Below are 18183 nucleotides of genomic sequence, written 5' to 3'. Positions count from 1 at the left end.
ATGCATGGGGAAGTCTGCAGAAACCATCACTAACTTTGAGTTAGAACTGCCCTGTCAGTGTGTGTCTGCAGTATGTAACAACACATGGCATTTTTTGCCTGGTGTGTGTGAGGTTTTGTACAAAATACTGCATATAAATGCAAATGGATTTTGATAATGGATTTTGGTTTTCCTGTGGAAGAATGTACTTAATTCCAGCTAATGTTCATATTTTCTTTTTTTTTTTTTTTTTAACCTGAAGCACTGATAGCATTTCCTACGCAACCTCAGCCAGCAAACACACCTGAAGCAAAACAAAAAAAGCCCAGTTTTAAGACAGGGAGGTAAAATGTCATCTAACCTTGCAGTCCCAGTGATCAGATGCTTCAAGTGTTTCAATATAAAACACATCTCTGAATATATTTCATAAGTATTTTCTTAGTAAACTTGAACAAACAAGTTTATCCTTGTAAAGATGAGATATTCAGCACTGAGTCAAATAGAAGAAAAGTCTATTAGTGCCATGTGGGAGCTGCCACCTTGCCTTTCAGCCAGGCAGCGTACAAGAGCATCCTGCCCATGTGAGGGGTTTTGCTCCTGTTTGAGATGAAATTCTCCAGGGCAGACATGAAATGTCTCAGCTGAAATTCTGCCACACAGGCAGCAATTGCCGTCCATACCTGCTTAGGTGGGATGCAAAACATAAGTGAGGAGTAGCTTGGATAAGGGTGGAACAATTCTGAGGGCGAACAAACAGGATAAGCAGTCTTTGGAAAGGTCGAAACAATGCAGTGAGGCGTTAACTATCTTCACTATCATGAAATAATTTTTGTACCTTGCTCAAGTGTGGGTATTTACTAATGCTACAGGTCACTTGTTGTAGAAGTATCCTTAACCCTGTCTGTGCTAAGCTGAAAACCCTGAGCTTCAGAAAGTTCTTCAACAACAGATTTCTAACCCTAAATTAGAATTTTGGTTCTTCACTGACCCTCCTTCAGTTCAGCTGTCCTCTTTTTGTGTTGTGGACATAATTCTGACATGTCAATGAAGAATATAACAGTTCTTGATCTCTTGTGAAGGATTGCATAGTTTCTTTTCATCATAGTATCACAATTGGGCCATGCAAGGTTCTAATCACAAGGACCCCAAAATCTCTCAGATTTTCTTCCAGGAATAGTCTTTCTCCCAGAAAGCATAAGCTGCTTTAGTTTCTGGAGTGTTTCTTTATCTTGTTTGTACCTTTTTTTAATTTATCTTGTTTGCACCCAGCTTGCCAAGCAATCCAGGTCTCTCCATCAGTCATCGTCCTCTTCATTATTTATCACTTCTCTAAACTTGTCATTTGTGCACTTGATAAACAGTGTGGTATTTGTTTGGGTTTGATGGTGTCCTGGGTTCAGCAGTAGCAGTCATTTTTCTCCTTCTTGGTAGCTGGTGCAGTGCAGTGTTTTGACTTTCGGCCTGGGAACAGAGCTGATAGCGATGTTTTGGTTTGGCCAAGGACTTTGTGAGCCTCATGCTCTGCCAGGGAGGAGGGGATGCTGGGAGGAAGCAGAGACAGGACACCTGACCCAAACTGACCAAAGAGGTATTCCATACCACAGCATGTCATGCCCAGGATGTGACTGGGAGTTAGCCGGAAGGGCTGGGGGACTGCGGGGTTGGAGGAGGTAACGGTCAGTGCTTGGTCGGGTTGGGGGGGGCGAGTTATCAATCGGCTGGTGCTGAGGTGTTGTATTCTCTTCCCTTGTTATTTCCTTTATCATTATTACTATTGGTAGTAGCAGTAGTGATTTGTGTTATACCTTAGTTACTAAACTGTTCTTATCTCAACCTGTGGGAGTTGCATTCTTTTTGATTCTCCTCTCTGTCCCTCTGGGAGTAGAGGGAGGGCAAGAAGGGGGGGAAGTGAGTGAACAAGCTGCCTGACAGGTTTTAAACCACGACAGATGGGATTTTGTTTAATCTGACCTGAAAGATAGATATTCAGTGTTATTCTGCATGTTACAGAGCCCTACTAGAAATACTAATCTGGGAAGTGATTCCCATTCACATTTGCTTTTTGGGACCTAAGAGCTACCCCTCGTTTTGTCTGTTTAATAAGCACTGTATTGATTTTTGTTTGTTTTAGTTTCATAGCAAAAATAACGGGTGACATCAAATCAGACACTTTAAAGGGCTGAAGGAGAGCAGTATTGATGCTGTTAAACTTAGACAGAACTTTTTATTACTGCACTTGTAGAGCATTTCTTTCCTTGGTTTGTCCCGACAGTGCTGCTTTAAGGTAGGAAAGCTGAATCTGTGATCTTCTCACTGATCTCTAGGTGGCCCGACTTTCTGGGCCACACCAGAACCCCGTGCTAGAGATGGGAAAGAGGCCAGGAGTGGTAGACCCCAGGAAACATTTGAGAAGAGAGAGCAACTCACAACATAAAACATGGAAGGCAATAGTTTGGGCTAGTGTTTGCCCATGTCCATACAGCTTCTGTCACAGCAAGCAGTTAAGCGTGGTCTCTGAAACAAACCTGTTCTAGCCCCTCTGCCTCCATTTGTTGGGTTAGAATAGTCCCTGGCTCACCAAGAGGGAAGTCTGTTGCTATTTGTGCAGCATGGTTAAATTGTGGAGGGAAGACTTATGTGGGCTTTACTTCAAATATTTGTTCTCTATCTGAGTTTAGTCCATTATAGCAGCTTTGTCCACTAGAAATATTTCTTACTTGTTTTTGTTGGAAAGAACAATGTAACTTTACAGCTATGGCGTTTTGTGTTCTTGCTAATAAATAAATTTAGCTTTACAGTATGTTTGGGTGGGTTCTGCTAAACTCCTGGGTTCTGTTCTCCTGATGCTAAGGAACCCTTTCAGGTTAGGAGTAAGCGCATTGCTATGCAATCCCATATTTTATGGAAGTATAAAGCTATGGTTTTACTTTAAAGCATCTTCTGTTGCCTTCTACACATAATATTTCTTTCTCAATTTTAACTATTAATTCTATTAACAGAAGGAGTTAAAGTTGCCATTACCATTTCTCTACTTATTGTTCACTCCTGTTAATTTGAATTTTTCTTCTTGGAGACTTACACATTCTCATCATTATATAATGCCTTCACTTTAATACTTTTAGAGCCCCTATCCACATCTCTTTTTTTCCTTATTAAACAACTCACGGTATTTGTTCTAGTAGTCAAATTTTAGTAGAATTCATTCCTAAAAATAAGTTTTCATACTTCACACTTTACTTGCACCAGAAAGGGAGCACTTTACCTGGAGGACGGTCAAAGGAATTTATTGTTGGCCACTTCCTCTATAAGCATTTGAATAAGAACAGGGTTAATATCACACTAGTATTTAATAGGTCAGCCATCATGTGAAAATTGAAAAGCTAGACTGATTCTGCACCCATAACTGTAAATTTATGCATCTTTTATATCTGAAGCCCAAAAGGAATATTGCTGTGTAATGACCAGGAGAAAAAAAAAATTGGTGTTTCATGATGTCTTTGTAAACTGATGTTTCTTTCAATTTGGCTGTGAGCTGATTGTGTCATTTGGGAATATGTGCTCCATTACCTGGTAAGATGTGCCTTCTCCCATCTAGCAGCCTGTAGCAGGCCTGTTCCTGCCCACAGCTCCAAAGACCTAGCCATTACCACTCACCACCAGGATCCACTTGCCTCATCATTGGACAGGCAGCAATGTGTAGGTGCTTACCTATAGACAAAAAGGGCTCCTGGATTATTTTGGGCAGCTTAGAAATTCAGCTGAAGTTGTTGCCAATTTACAGGTCTGGGATCCTCCTTGTGCCACCCCTCCTGCAGGTAGGTGCTGTTGGGCTGCAGCCACTGCAGGGACTGGGGACAGGGATGAACTTCTGGACTTCTACCATTGGCGTGGGGCAGAGTGCTGGGATGGGAGGGTGGCTGGCTCCTGCCCCGCTGTGCCAGTGTTGCTTTGGAGCCAGCTTTGTCTGCAGCACTGACAGCATGGTGGGCTTCTGGCCACATGCGCTGGTCCACAGTGGGTTTTTAGAAGAAGTCTTTCAAGCGTGTTTCAGGAGCTGGTAGCAGACCATAGCCTGATCATTTGTTTCAAAAGATAAACTGTCGTCATTGCTTGTGAAGGAACATTTGTTAACCTTCACATTTCATAAAACACTTTCTTGCTCATTTTTTAATCATGAAAGATGAAATTGGATCTCGAGTTGTTATCCTTGCGGTATCACCTCAGTCTCCAGCTGTGTCTAGATGTATCTTTCGATACATTTCTTCTGAGCAAATAGATTTACCATTTGTTTCATAATCACAGTTCTAGCATTCCTACCTCTAATTATTTTTGATAAGCAAATGCTATTGAAGAAGCCGCTTCTGGGACTTAGCAGCTTAGCATGCAGCTTGGATGGCTCCTCGCAGCCCCCACGCAGCACTATGTGTTTGTTCCTGGGCATAATTAAACATTCACCAAGCTCCGGTTCACAGGGACGGTTTGGGTGTTACATCAGGATTTCCCGTGAGGAGCTGACAACTTAAATTTCACTGCGGAGTGCTGATGACGAACGTGATTTTTCCTTTTTACTCAGCATGGTGCCATAGCACAAGCAAAGGCGAGTCAGGATCTCTATGACAGGAGCAGATCTGTCACTTCTGCATGCTTGATATGCTGGTGGTGTGAAGGTTTTTCATCATGTAAACTGATTAGGGCTTTAATTAGACTCCAAAGAAAACTCCAAACCTGTATTAAAAAATGATGGTGAATCAGTAAGAGAGAAGGGCTTCTTGGAGAGCCCTAATGCTGTTCACAATGGATTTCATGGAAATTCTTTTTATCTAACTTCCCACATTTTGATCAGTCCCATGACCTGAGTGCAGTGTTGGTGCCTCTGGTGGGTGGATTGATCAGCCCTGTGTACCTTGTCTGAGGGACAGAGAGGTCCCAGCAGGACTGCCATCCCCTGGCACTGGCACCCCTCAGTGCTGCTTGTATCACGAAAGCTTGAACTCCACCTGTAGCAGCTGCTATTCCAAATGAGTCACATGCCCAGTACTGAGCTTTCCAGTTGTTGGATACTGTTTTTTGCTCTGCCCCAGCAGGTTCATTCTGTTAGCCCTTCAGATGAAGTGTTCTGTGTCTGGCAGATGTGCAGGGTTTAGTTTTGGTGTGGGACATGAAAAGCATTCTTGCCCAAACACAGGCACCGTGCTCTCTGGCATATGAGGATGCAGGCAAATGCCCTCCTTCTGATGGGCTTCCCCAAGTCAGTAACAAAGGTCCTAAACCAAGGCATTAAATCACAGCTGGATGCGTAAGCACAAGTCTTCAGGAACTGAGAAGTGCATGCCCATGCCACAGCTAGCAGAATTCAAGGTAATCTACCAGAGACATCACTAATACTCTTGAGTGTAGCTCTAGCTTGTGGAAGCTGGGATTCTTTTCCACCAGAGGAGAGTAGTGTGCATGCACGCACCGAGAGCATGCCCTGCTTGCTTTTCAAGGGACATGTTTAGCATGGGCAGGAGAGGTATACATGCAGTGTAGCTGAACCAATGGTGTCTGCTCAGAGCCTAAAACGTTGCTAAATTGAAGTCCTGTTCTTGCATCACAATAGGGAGTGTCTTGCATGCTGTGTAGGATACCCTCACTTCTACCTCACTTCTACACTTTACAGATTAAGGAGGATTAATTAGACTGAAAATACAGTGTGTCTTGGCAGAATTGCTGTGCTTTCTGATGTTAAAGTACAGATTATTTTTTCTTTTTGCATAGTAGCTGGTCCAGGAGTTTCTCATGGCGTATGCTTTTCAGGATAAACAAGCGATGTTTGGCTTGTTCATTTGCTTTTTCTAACCTCTTTTTCCTTCTCCACAACCTCCCAGTGAAGTAGAAAGCTTGTGGGGGGTAATTCAGCCTGGCTGTAGTATACTAGCATGCCTCTGGCACTTTCAAACTTTCAGTTTTATGACTGCTGCTTTTAAAGTACCCTAAGAGATTGTGATTGTGTAGGTGTTCAGCAGGGCCAGAGACAGCCAAGTTGGGTTTTTAGGTCAGTGGCTTCAGTTGTACCTTAAGAAAGACTGGAACAGGGGAGGAAGACTTGGACTTCTCCCTCCTAAGAGTCCCAGCCCCACTGTACCTATCTACTGAAAATACGGAGGCAGAGACCAAACAAGTAAACCCAAGCGAACATTCAGATGCATTCTTCAGCTGAAAACAGTTGCCCTTGAGGAACCTTGAAGTTTATTCCCAGTAATCTCTGAATTAGTGTGGTCACCTGACCAGAGGGATTTTTCGTACCGCACTGGTTCAGCTCCTCCTGCTATGCTGTCTATGACTGCCAAACCCTTTGGCATGCAAGATGTAAATTCTTTGGGATTGAACTTGAAGGCTTCATGGGAGGACAGCTTGACCAACTTCATTAGTATCAAAATGCGTTTTCTTTCCTTCAACTGACATGACTTCCCACTGCAGCGCTGACAAGGGATGGTATCCTGGGTAGGAGGGTGCACCAGCTAATATGCATATACTGTGTGATGAAACACCTGTCAGCTTTCTCTGAATATTACACACAGGCTGATTACAGGGAATTTGGGAACCTCAAGTCTGAAGTTGCTTTTAAGCTTAATCTTTTTAGCTTTTTAAGTGATGTTCAGGCTTTCCCTGCAATTATTGGCATATTCAGTACTTTGGTCAAATCAGACTTTCAGCTCAGTTTATTTCTAATATCCACAGAGGAGAAAGAATGACTGCAAGCTGTTAAGAGCCATCCTCACTCAAAGACTAGTCCTTTTGTTTGTTTGTTTCAAATAGTAGGGGCAAAACCCTTTCTTTTGGTGTAAGTTTCAGGTACGTAAAGCAAGTCTTGTCCTACAGCAGGTCCTGATGGTACTAGGAAATATATGCAGCAGGCATATAGGGAAGGTGTATGGGAAAGCCTATTTCATCTACTAGCTAGTGAGGATATGAGCATGAGGTTTGGTAGCTCTTCCAAAACTTGTATATCCAGATAATCTGGGTATACAAATACAGAGAGAAATATGTAGCTGTATACAATATGTACAAATGTAGAATCATAAAATCACAGAACAGTTAGGGTTGGAAAGGACCTTAAGATCATCAAGTTCCAACCCCCCTGCCATGGGCAGGGACACCTCCCACTAAACCATGCCACCCAAGGCTCTGTCCAACCTGGCCTTGATACTTATCTGTAGATAAGTGCCTACTCCTTTTTCAACTCACAGTTCTTACCCTTCAGTGTTGATGAAGCCTCTTGTTTGGGGGAATTGTCAATCTCAACTCAGCTGTTTAATTTTGAACTTACGTTGTTCTTGTGCTGTTTAAAAAAATGTGGTTGACGCTCCTAACCTATCCTTTCTGTACCACTCATTATTTATATGTGCTTGTCCTGGTTCCTCTTTTTTTGTCTCTTGTGAAGTCAACAGCTCCAGAATTTTCACTCTTTCTGTGGATTTTCTCCCTCTTTCTTGATTGCAAGCTGCTAGCTAGTCAGACACCAGGATACGGAGAAAAAGAAATGGGGACTCTCTCCTTTGTAGGCACTGACGGAAACAGACTCTTGTTTCTAGCGGTGACAGAAATAGGTAATTTGGTTCTCAGTTTAGCCACCCCGCACATTTTGGTTGGAGAAGGAGAAATCTGTTAAAAGGTGCTAAACTTAATGTGTTCACATGAGAAGTTTCTTACTGTCTTCCCTACAGTAAGGACCCTTAACAATTCCTTTTTCCAAAAAACGTCTGCAGGGTGCTGTGATTTTGCTATTGTTTGAATTAACTTCAGGTGTATTCACAGAGCTGGTGAGGTCTGGGCCATCGTGCAGAAGACTACCCCTTAGCCCAGACAAGAGTACAGAAAAAGCATCCTTCAACAGTTTCCTCCTGCTTCCAGGAGCGCTTCTTTCTTTTCCCATTAATTCATTTGCATTCACTGCTGCTCCTGTATGCCAATTAGCTTTAATTTTTACTATACACATTGACATCAATGGCCAATGAGAACAGTGCATAGCAGGGTTTTTAGTGTGCCTATAAACTACAGAAAATTGTCCTTGGACAAACTCCTGCTTTTAGACTGGCTGACAACAATAGGCATGGTTAAGTTCAGGCTAAGAGCCATTAAACATAATTACTACCACAGGGTAAAAGTTTAATTGTGCTGAATTTTAAATCTGCATAGTCTATGCCTATTTGCAAGCTGACTAGGTCTTCCTGTTACATAAGGGGAAATAAATCTGTGCTTAAAAATTGTTGCCTTTTAACTTCAAAGGGAGATGAAAAAAAAGGGTTTTTAAGAAGCAGCAAAACAACTCTAAACTGAAACCTTTCTGTATTTCCAGCTTCTTTTATGCCAATGGCTTCAAGCTGGTAAGTAGATGCTGATAGATTTTTTGTAATGTGCTTCAACTTTGTGTGCGTGAATGTGCAAGAGAGTATTGCATCTGTTATGAAGGTGTCTGGGGGACAGAATGCAGATCAGTTTGTTCTTGTGGGGTTATTTTAAATTTAACCACAGATGGGGCTTGGGGTGGAATATTTTCCTCCTGCTTCTTGTTTTCTCTCCCTCCTCCAACAATGTTAAGCTCCCCACCAAAGAAAGTTTCAGCTCAAGTAACTTCTGGGTAAGTAGGTATCAGAGGAGGCAGGTTTTTTTACAAGCAAACAAGAAAAGGTAAAAGTCTGTGTTCATTTTGCTGTTTCTTCAGTAGACTAAAAAAGAAAATAAAATCATGTTCAGTGAGCTACAAGTTACAGCATAGTTTTAGAAGCAGAGTGAATATACAAGGCTCTAAATCACTCCCTGAAAAGCAGATTAAAATTAGGCAGTGCTAGAGCAAGTGTGAAATGTTCATCTGTTGGAAGAAGGATGGTATGGAGGACTGCAAAACTTGATAGAACAGAAAAAGATTAGCACGCTGACTAGCTGGAAGATACATTTATGTAGACATTAGAAGGCAACATGATTTCATGTGGACAGAACATAAGCTTCAGATCTTATGCAAACAGCCAAAGCTGTTTAACAATTGGTTTACCCCCAAAACCCCTGAAAGGAGACAGGTGAATATGGTACCAAATACATTTTTCATGTTTCTTAAGCTAACTGTTTAAATAGTTAAGTGAACATCTGTCCAAATTTCCCCATCATTTCCATTTAGAAAAGTCTCCTATTTGAAGGCTGAAGAAAAGCGCCTGCTTAACAATGCAAATGGTGCTGTCTGGGGCCCCTTTATTTTGTTTAATCTAGATTGAGCTCCACACTACTGTGATGCTAATGAATAATGGATATTTTATACTTGTGCATGTAGCAGTGCTGGGCACAGAGCAAATCTAGGATTAACCTCCCAGTTTCCCTGCCTAACGTATCGGACTCATTTTTTTTTAGTTTACTGTGACTTGGGAACTCTAAAAGCAGATGCCTGATTTTATGGAAAATGGCAAAACCCTGGCAAAAGTTGTCAGGTTTTGCCATGCCCAAGTGAGGTACTGTAGGAGCGAGGAGCTGTGCTGGGGAAGGAAAGGAGGGATGTCTGTATTAATGACTTGATTTGTAAGCGGGTGCTGAATGAGAGCCAGGGCATTTTGGGGTGGAGACCTGTATGCTTTTCACTGCTGCATTTTTGCAGTCCAGTCTGTTGATGTTAGACAGCCAGGTGCCCTGCTCAGCTGCCTCCCCTGCCTGCCTGTGGGAGCAGGAGCAAGCCCAAATCAGCTTGCAGGGAGAAATTGGTAGTGGGGCAGCCTCTTACATGGTCTGAGTTTGCTGTATAGCAAACTATATAGCTGGGATTTTCCTCTGCCTTTCAGCCCTCGTATGATGGAGTCGTGGGGGAAGAAATTCTGGTAGTCCCTTTGCAATTTTTCACTCCTCCAGAAGCATTTCCTATTTGGTTTGCATTGTTTGGCTTTCAGGACAAGCGTAGTGCTGTTTCTCCATAGGAAGTCTTGGGCTTTTCCAGCCAGGCCTAATGAAAGACCACTGATACCACTTCTAATGAAAAAATGATGGTAGCCTTTTTTCTAGCTGAAGAGCAAGCTGACTTCAGGAGCACTGCGCTGTGGGAGGGTGGGAGAATTGTGTGGAGGTTTCTATAACATTGCTGGGTGGTTTAATTCACAATTACTGGCCAGTAATAATTAGTATTGATTAGCTTGGCAAATTGCAGGTTTAGAAATTGGTTATAGATTTTCCTGATGCTTCTCATCTGTGTTGTGGAATCAGCCAGACCCAATGGCTTGAAACAAACCACGAGCCCAAATCTGTCTGCAGGCAGCGACGCGTTGCATGCACAGAGCTAATGGTCAGCAGGAATTGTATGTCTTGAGGCTCATCCCCGCACGAATACAATTTTTATCGTCTCCTAAGCAGAGTAACTAACCACATGTGTACTGACCACAGCCTTTGGTGAAACTTGGCTTTGTCGGCCTGTTGATCCATGCCCCAGCTGATTCGTGTGGCTTTAACATTGCAGTGGTGTGCTGCCCCTGGCGTGCACAGGGGTCTGCAGAGACATCTCGGGTAAGGTGCCTGGGGGAAGGATGCTGCAGTCTTGGTTGAGTCCCCTGGCGAGAGCTGTAACAGCAGCAGACATCTGGGGAGACAGATAGTGAAAGCCAAGATGAAAATGGCAAAGCTTCCAGTGCTGAAGGGCTGTCCTCAAGGACCGGGGAGCTGAGGTGGAACGGCTGAGCATGCCGTTCAGGCCTCAGTGGAAGGGCTTAGATGGTTCCCAGGAGGGACATGGAAGTGGGAGGAGGGGGATGCAGCCATGGAGGAGGGCTTGCTCTCTGAGGTGCCTTGCAAAATGGTTGTGTACTCATTGCAAGAGAAAGTGTTTTTTCATTGTAAACAGCAGGTAAGTGAGGCTCTTCCTGAGCTGTATGATTGCATTGCCTGCCAGGGTTGGCAAAGTTTGCAGGTCTTGTGTCTTGCTGTAAGAGGCTGCCAGACTATACCTGTTAGGTTTCAGCTGAGCTCAGATGGCGCAAGCACCCATGGAGGAGGATGGGTGGCTCCGAGCACCTACCCCACTGCTGCAGAGGGGCAGATAGGTCTTGACTGAAATTTTGTGAGCCCCAGAATAGTGCTATAAGTGTTTAATGCTTTTCTCCATTAGACAGCAAATTAGCCTTAGGCTCGCAAACCACATGAAGTTTCATCTCAACAATCAGAGCCTGCTCACCAGGCAGTTTTATCCCAAGTTCCTGCACACTGGTTGGTCAGCGAAATGGAGACTGCAACTTCTATTTATTGGTGCAATACAGTATTTGATACTGCTAATTACACTTAATTAGTCCTTCCACCATTTAATTAAAATGGCTTCTAATGATTGTGCTTCTTTGGCAGGCTCTTTGGTACCACCGGGAATTGTGCTGCCTGCAGTAAACTGATCCCTGCCTTTGAGATGGTGATGAGGGCCAGAGATAATGTTTACCATTTGGACTGCTTTGCCTGTCAGCTCTGCAACCAGCGGTAAGGACACAGTTATTATACACACAAACACAAACTAATTTATACCTTTGCCTGCAAAACAGGGAAAATGTTTGATTCATGCTACCTGTCTGGGGCTCACAGCCTGCTGGTGTGGCTCAGGATGGTTTATTAGACTGACCTGGGTGATGTATGTAAGTACCTGTAGCTCCTCTACTGCAAATCCCCTTGGAGCTGGTGGGAGTTGGAAGGGTGAGGGGTAGCACACAGACTGCAGATCGGGCCACAGTTGTACACAGCACAGCTGCTGATGAATAAAAGAAACTGCTTCAGTGTCCTTTCAGGAAATACTCTCCTTGAAAAACAGACTATGGAGAATGGACTTCCTCTGGCAAACTGATGTTATTTTGCTTAAATTAGGTTTTTCAGAGGCTCAAAACTGGGGATGGCAAAGAAGGAGAAAAAGAAGGGACAGGAAGGAGAAAAATACTCTAGATAAACCGTTTTCAGCACTAAGAACAAATGTTCATAATTAATACGGGATCTCAATGGCTTAATATTTAATGGGGCTTGTGTATTTCTTCTGGGTTTTACCCAGTGGAAAATGCACATCAAGGGATATAATAAAGAGTCATTCGCAAAGTTTCACTCGGGCTATCTGTAGCCAGCTGAATTTGGGAAGGCTGTGAAAAATCTTCCCAGCCCCCAGAACCAGACATGACACAATTGCAGTCACTTCTGATGCATCTATTCATGTCCAAGACAGGTCTGAAGGTGCTTGTTGTTCTTACTGCTTGTTTAGTCAGGCAGTGACTGCCCAGGGCCCAAGGGCTGTGCTGGGGTATTCGAGTTCTTGACTTGTGGTTGTGTTTCCCAAATATGAAACTAGGAGGCAATGCTTCATTGCAGAATCACAGAATTCTTTAGATTGGAAGGGCCGTTAAAGACCACCCAGTTCCAACCCCCCTGCCACGGGCAGGAATACCTTCCACTGGAACAGGTTGCTCAAAGCCCCATCCAACCTAGCCCTGAACACTGCCAAGGATGGGGCAGTTGCAGCTTCTCTGAGCACCCTGTGCCAGTGCTTCACCACCCTCACAGGGAAGAACTTCTTCCCGTGTGAAGGAGTGAGAGAGATGACAAAACTTGTGGGAAAATGGAGAACCCAGTAATGGAGAACCCTGTAAATACCAAGCTAAAAGTGGTTGAGACGCTGGAGGGAAGGAATGCCATCCAGAGGGACCTCAACACGCTTGTGAGGTGGGCTGATGCCAACCTTATGAAGTTTAACCATGACAAGTGCAAGGTCCTACACCTGGGTTGGAGCAATCCCAGGCACAGCTACAGGTTGGGCAGAGAAGAGATTCAGAGCAGCCCTGCAGAGAAGGACTTCGGGGTGTTGGTTGATGAGAAACTGAACATTAGTCGGCTGCAGTGTGCGCTCGCAGCCCAGAAAGCCAACCGTATCCTGGGCTGCATCAAAAGGAGCGTGACCAGCAGGTCGAAGGAGGTGATCCTGCCTCTCTACTCTGCTCTTGTGAGACCTCACTTGGAGTATTGTGTGCAGTTCTGGTGTCCTCAACATAAAAAGGACATGGAACTGTTGGAACAAGTCCAGAGAAGGGCCACGAGGATGATCAGGGGACTGGAGCACCTCCCATATGAAGACAGGCTGAGAAAGTTGGGGCTGTTCAGCCTGGAGAAGAGAAGGCTGCGTGGAGACCTCATAGCAGCCTTCCAGTATCTGAAGGGGAGCTATAGGGATGCTGGAGAGGGACTTTTCATTAGGGACTGTAGTGACAGGACAAGGGGTAACAGGTTAAAACTTAAACAGGGGAAGTTTAGATTGGATATAAGGAAGAAATTCTTTCCTGTTAGGGTGGTGAGGCACTGGAATGGGTTGCCCAGGGAGGTTGTGAACGCTCCATCCCTGGCAGTGTTCAAGGCCAGGTTGGACGAAGCCTTGGGTGATATGGTTTAGTGTGAGGTGTCCCTGCCCATGGCAGGGGGATTGGAACTTGATGATCTTAAGGTCCTTTCCAACCCTGACTATTCTGTGATTCTATGATTCTATGACTTAAAAACTCATTGCCCACCCTAGACCAAAAGACACAGTGGAATCTATAATGAAGCAGCTATGCACAGTGTGTGTTTGTGTGAATGCAAACTTGTGCCCCGTCTCCCACTAAACTTAAGAGACTGTGCAAACGGGAGTCTTAATTCTGCTCCCATGCTCTCTGACCGTGGCTTGGTTCACGGGGATGAATGGGGCTGGGGCGGGTTGGTGCCCCGGCATGGAGGAGGAGAGCCAGGCGAGCCGTTAGTAGCGGTGGCGGCTTTACTCAGTCCCGTTGCGGAGGGCCTTGGAGGTGTTCGCTGGCGGTGGGAAGCTGCGGTTGGCGCCGGCGGTAGCGCCGGCCCAGCAGTGACATCTAGTGGCTCCGGGCCTTGGTCTCCTTCCCGCAGTCCTGGTCGGGCTGGCGGCTGCCCACTTCTGTTTTGCCGCTCTTAAACAAGCTCCTGCAACAGCCGTAGCTCCCGATCTGCAGCAGCGTGTGACTGTCTGCAGAGCTGAAACCTTCCCTCCGCGGGATGGTCTTTCTCCACAACCCTGGAATTGCTAGTGCTTTGTGGCGTTTGTCTCCAGGCTCGGAAGCACACCTGGATGCTGCCAGGATCAGCCCTTTGCCACAGCTCGCTTCAGCCTGCCCATGAAGGCCGGGCAGGAGAGGGACGCTCCCAAACTCCACGTTGATACCAGAGCTAGAGCAACCCAAGTGTCCTTTGCAGGTGCAAGTCACGGCTCTGGGCTGCACAGGCAGGAGCGCTGGGTTGGCCCTGGAGTCTGTAGGATTAGTACTGGTCATCAACAGCGTAGCTATTGGTGCTAGCTTCTCTCATGGGAAAGCCTAGTTCCGCCTAGTTTTCGTTTTCAGGAATTTCTTTTAAATGTCACTCTTTATTACAAAGGTTCCAAAGAACCTCTTTTCCTCTCTTCCCTCTACAATTGCTAACACCGTTGCTGTGCTCAGTGCAAAGGGCCATTCTACTCTTCCTTTAAAATGATCTCCAGGCACTGTTGCTGCCTGTCTGGAAAGCACAGGTAATCTCTGTTCTGGCAGAGGTGCACTTTGGTGCACAAGGGATTTGCCCAGTTTGGGAGCAGCTGAATTTTTCTGAAAGATGGACCGAGCAGACAGCATGGAGCTATGTGGGCATTGTTATTTCGGCATGAGATTAGAATGTACCCTCTTATCCTTGAATGAAAAGGGCAGAATGTAAGTTCTCCTGTTACAGACAGTATCGGAAGCTGAACTGAGAACAGTGAGTTTAAGTAACCCTATCATAAAAATTGCAGAGGTAGATGCCTAGACCTAGTTCTGATTAGAAACACCACTTGAACCACTACCTTGTTCTTCAGCCATGAAAATATTTGATTATGAAAACCTTTCTATAGTTCTCTTCCAGCTTATTTGTCCTTCCATAGCTAGACTCTGTGTAGAGGGTTAAATATCAGAGCAAAATCTCTTAATATTTTTACCACATGTGCGGTGTTTTCATTAGCTTCATTCTCTGAAACATCAGGTTTGCAGTAAGTCCTACGACGTTATTCAGCCTGCCATGTTTTAAACTGTTATGAAGTCAATGTTGCTTATCGCAATACTGAATAAAGTTTTGTCACTGCTGTAACTGGCTAATAGGGTAGTATTACAAGGGTTGCAGGAAATTCAGCTGTTTGTGTTGCCATTATCTAAAATGTAGTTTAGCTCAGAAGAAAATTCACCCTGTAGAAATGGCAGGGTGTATTTTAGTTCCCATGTGCTCATATACACACAGACACCCCCCCAACTCCCTAGCTCTCCAGCTCTTCCTTGGGCTCCTTTAGACTCAAGCCAGGTTTGGCAAGAGAGAGCTGCCGATGGTGCTGGTGGCAAGAGTAACGTTTGCATTTCTCTTCCTAGAGATTTGTATTGTACTTAAAGTAGATATAAGTAGCAAAAAGCAAGCATCTGTGTTTATATATTTATAGTGAATAAACCTGCTGGTGGGGAAGGTGGTGTTAAGGAGAGTGTGCAGTACAGTTTTAGCATAAAAGCTCTTAATTTAAATTGAGATGAATTTTTAGATTTTGAATGTACAAAAAAGGTTGCGTTTCAGAACTACTGCAGCATGTGCCGCAGAGGGAAGATGATGGACAGTCTCCAGTGAAATCACAGAAAGTGAGAACCAATGCCCAGTTCTCTCTGTACCGACACGGCAAATTAATCAGCGTATTTGAAGATGTCTGGCTGGAGAAAATTTGTGGCCATGTTGGACCTATAAAGCTCTAAAATGATCAGTCCTGTTGTTGTAGCAGAAAATACTCAGTTCTATGGAGATGCTCTCCCTAAAGCTGCCTGAGTTACATATCTAGAAAGCATTTTAGACAAGAAGTAGGCAATGTCCCTGCCAAACCTCTGCCAGGGAGCAGAGACCTGCTAAGGTCTGCTAAGTCTCCTGAGGATGGGGTCATCTCCACTGATCTTTCTTCAAAGCCCAGTAAATATTCGTCCTTACCAGAGGCTGGTACCTACTTGTTCCCCTCTATTCAGAGCTGCCTTTTGGTGTGGTGGGTGGTGTGCCTCTCTGCTTTAGGGACCTGGCCTGAGTTAAGATTCAGTGCTTGGAGCAGGGAGACACAGCCTTGTGCTCTGGTTTGTCATTGCCCCAATAGTGAGATGGATAGAAAAAAGACCTTGAATTGGGTGCAAAGAGCATTATTTGTTCTCTTAAGAAATAAAGATTAGCTTCTGATTCTTGAGCAAGCAGGAAGGGCAGAAAAAAGCTATTGGCTGTCAATTCACACCTCTCAGATCTTATATCTGGAACTTTTTTGACCTTAATGGTCAAATAAAATTGTTAAATATCACAAGCTTCTCTGTCAACTTCAAGACAAACAGAACAATTTACATGGTATATAGAGAGCAGTGCCCTTCGCTCAATGAAGATAAAGGTTAGGAGTCCAGCCACCAGGAAATTTCTATTTATTGTTCAGCACTGTACACAAGGGGGTGAGGAAGGACTTAATAGCCAGTCCTTGCCTGAAAATTAGTGTAAATACTGCCTCACCTGAGGGAGCCATGGAAATGTGGATGCCAGCAAAAAACTTCAAACAGTCTCTGTGTAATATTGCCCGTTTGATTTCCTGGTTGTAAGGCAGGGACCTCTCTTCTGCAGGGATAAATCCCTTAACTGTTCCTGGTCTCCTCCCGCTGTTGGCACAGGACCTGGCAGTGACCTGCTACCCGAGCTGCTTTGTACAACCATGGCCTGGGAGCCAAGCACCACAGTGCCAGGAAAAGTGACAGCAAAACCCCATAGCATGTGTAGAGGAGAGAAGGAGGCGAAACATGATGGCTTTCCCGGGGTTCGCACCACTGGCGGAGCTGGAAATCAAACACCAGTCCCCAGAGTCACCTTCAGACCCAAATGGTCTCAAAGTCCCCTGTTCTAAGCTCTGTTCACACTTACACCCCTTAACTCTTTTTCTCTTCCAGATTCTGTGTGGGAGACAAATTCTTCCTGAAGAACAACATGATCTTGTGTCAGATGGACTATGAGGAAGGGCAGCTGAATGGGAGCTTCGAGTCCCAGGTTCAATAACAAGCCCTGCTTGGCGGAAGCACTGTGGGATGGGCGCTCAGCCGCCTGTCAGCTTGCCTGCAATATTTTTTTAATTCTCGGTCCAGAGAGGACTATATAATTGTAGTACTTGCCCCCAACACAAAGCAGTTACAATTTTAGATGTACAGTTGTGCCTGCTTAGCTGAGCACTGCATTGCCTGTATGTTTGTGAGTTTCCGGGGTCTGGGGGAGGGCTCTGTACAGTCTGTTTTCTGTATATAAACTGGAACATTTATTTTATGAAAAATGTAATGCAATTTTATTACTGGTGTGAATTAAAAATGATGAATGTTTCCTGGTCATCTTAGCTGTGGTTTGTTCCCCGTGTGGTGAAAGCCTGTATTTCATGTGCTTGATGTTGAGCAGACTATTAGAAATACATACACAGACCCCTGGCCTCTGCAGGAATAAAAGCAGAGCCAGGAGTGCACACACACAAACTGGGGGAGACATGCTGCTGCAGTTAGACCTCTCCAACTGAACCGTGCAGAGACTTGTGTCAAAACCCCTGCTGCACATACTGTGGGAGGGAGTGAGCTGTGGGAGGGTGATGGCTGGGAATCACCAGTGTCAGTGACCAGGTCCCACCAAGGCTGCTGTGCATGCCTTGCCGGCTGAGAGGCATCTCACTTTCCACCTCTACGGATTTAGACAGAGCATCTCAACAGCCAGGAGTGCTTGTTGGCCAGCTGATCTGGTGTCTCCAGTCTAGGCTGTAAGAAACAGGCTCCCTCCAGCCCTGCCAACAGGTGCCCAGGCATTGATCAGAGCATTCATTTCAAGGCTTTGATGGGCACAGAGGTTTTTCCGGTGGGGCATTGCTTCTCCAGGTCTCAGCTGCTGCGAGAGCTGATGTCAAGGCTCAAACGTGGCTTGGTGCTGATGCAGCATCCCTTTTGCAGCCCTTTTTGCTTACTTTGTGCCAGGTGCTTTGACCTCCCACATTACAAAAGCGATCGGATTTGAAGTGTCTCCCACATAAAAGCTCTGAACTGTGTTCCTGCTGCGATGCTTTGTGCAATGATTTTCAAGGTTATGCAATTCATGTGCAACCCACTGGACTGTACCAAACACATTTCTTTGCATGGTGAGTGTCACTTTAATACAGTGCAC

At 44.9% G+C, this 18183-nt stretch overlaps 1 protein-coding gene across 5 annotated transcripts in view; it reads left to right on the top strand.

Annotated features, from left to right (window-relative positions):
- The window catches only part of LMO1 (LIM domain only 1), a 63894-nt gene extending 46531 nt beyond the window's left edge, over nucleotides 1–17363 (top strand). For all 5 annotated transcript variants that reach the window (XM_057418270.1, XM_057418265.1, XM_057418269.1 and 2 more), the window contains 2 exons: nucleotides 11323–11448; nucleotides 16944–17363. In XM_057418270.1, the coding sequence (XP_057274253.1) occupies nucleotides 11323–11448; nucleotides 16944–17049 (232 nt within the window). In that variant the 3' untranslated portion in view covers nucleotides 17050–17363. The remainder of the gene's footprint in view (nucleotides 1–11322; nucleotides 11449–16943) is intronic.
- Nucleotides 17364–18183: the final 820 nt, after the last annotated feature.

This window comes from Pezoporus wallicus, unplaced genomic scaffold, assembly GCF_028554395.1.
Source record: "Pezoporus wallicus isolate ANWC-B61680 ecotype Strahan unplaced genomic scaffold, APGP_CSIRO_Pwel_v1 contig_2025, whole genome shotgun sequence".
Taxonomy (NCBI): Eukaryota; Metazoa; Chordata; class Aves; order Psittaciformes; family Psittacidae; genus Pezoporus; species Pezoporus wallicus.
This window is presented reverse-complemented; position numbering and strand designations above follow the sequence as displayed.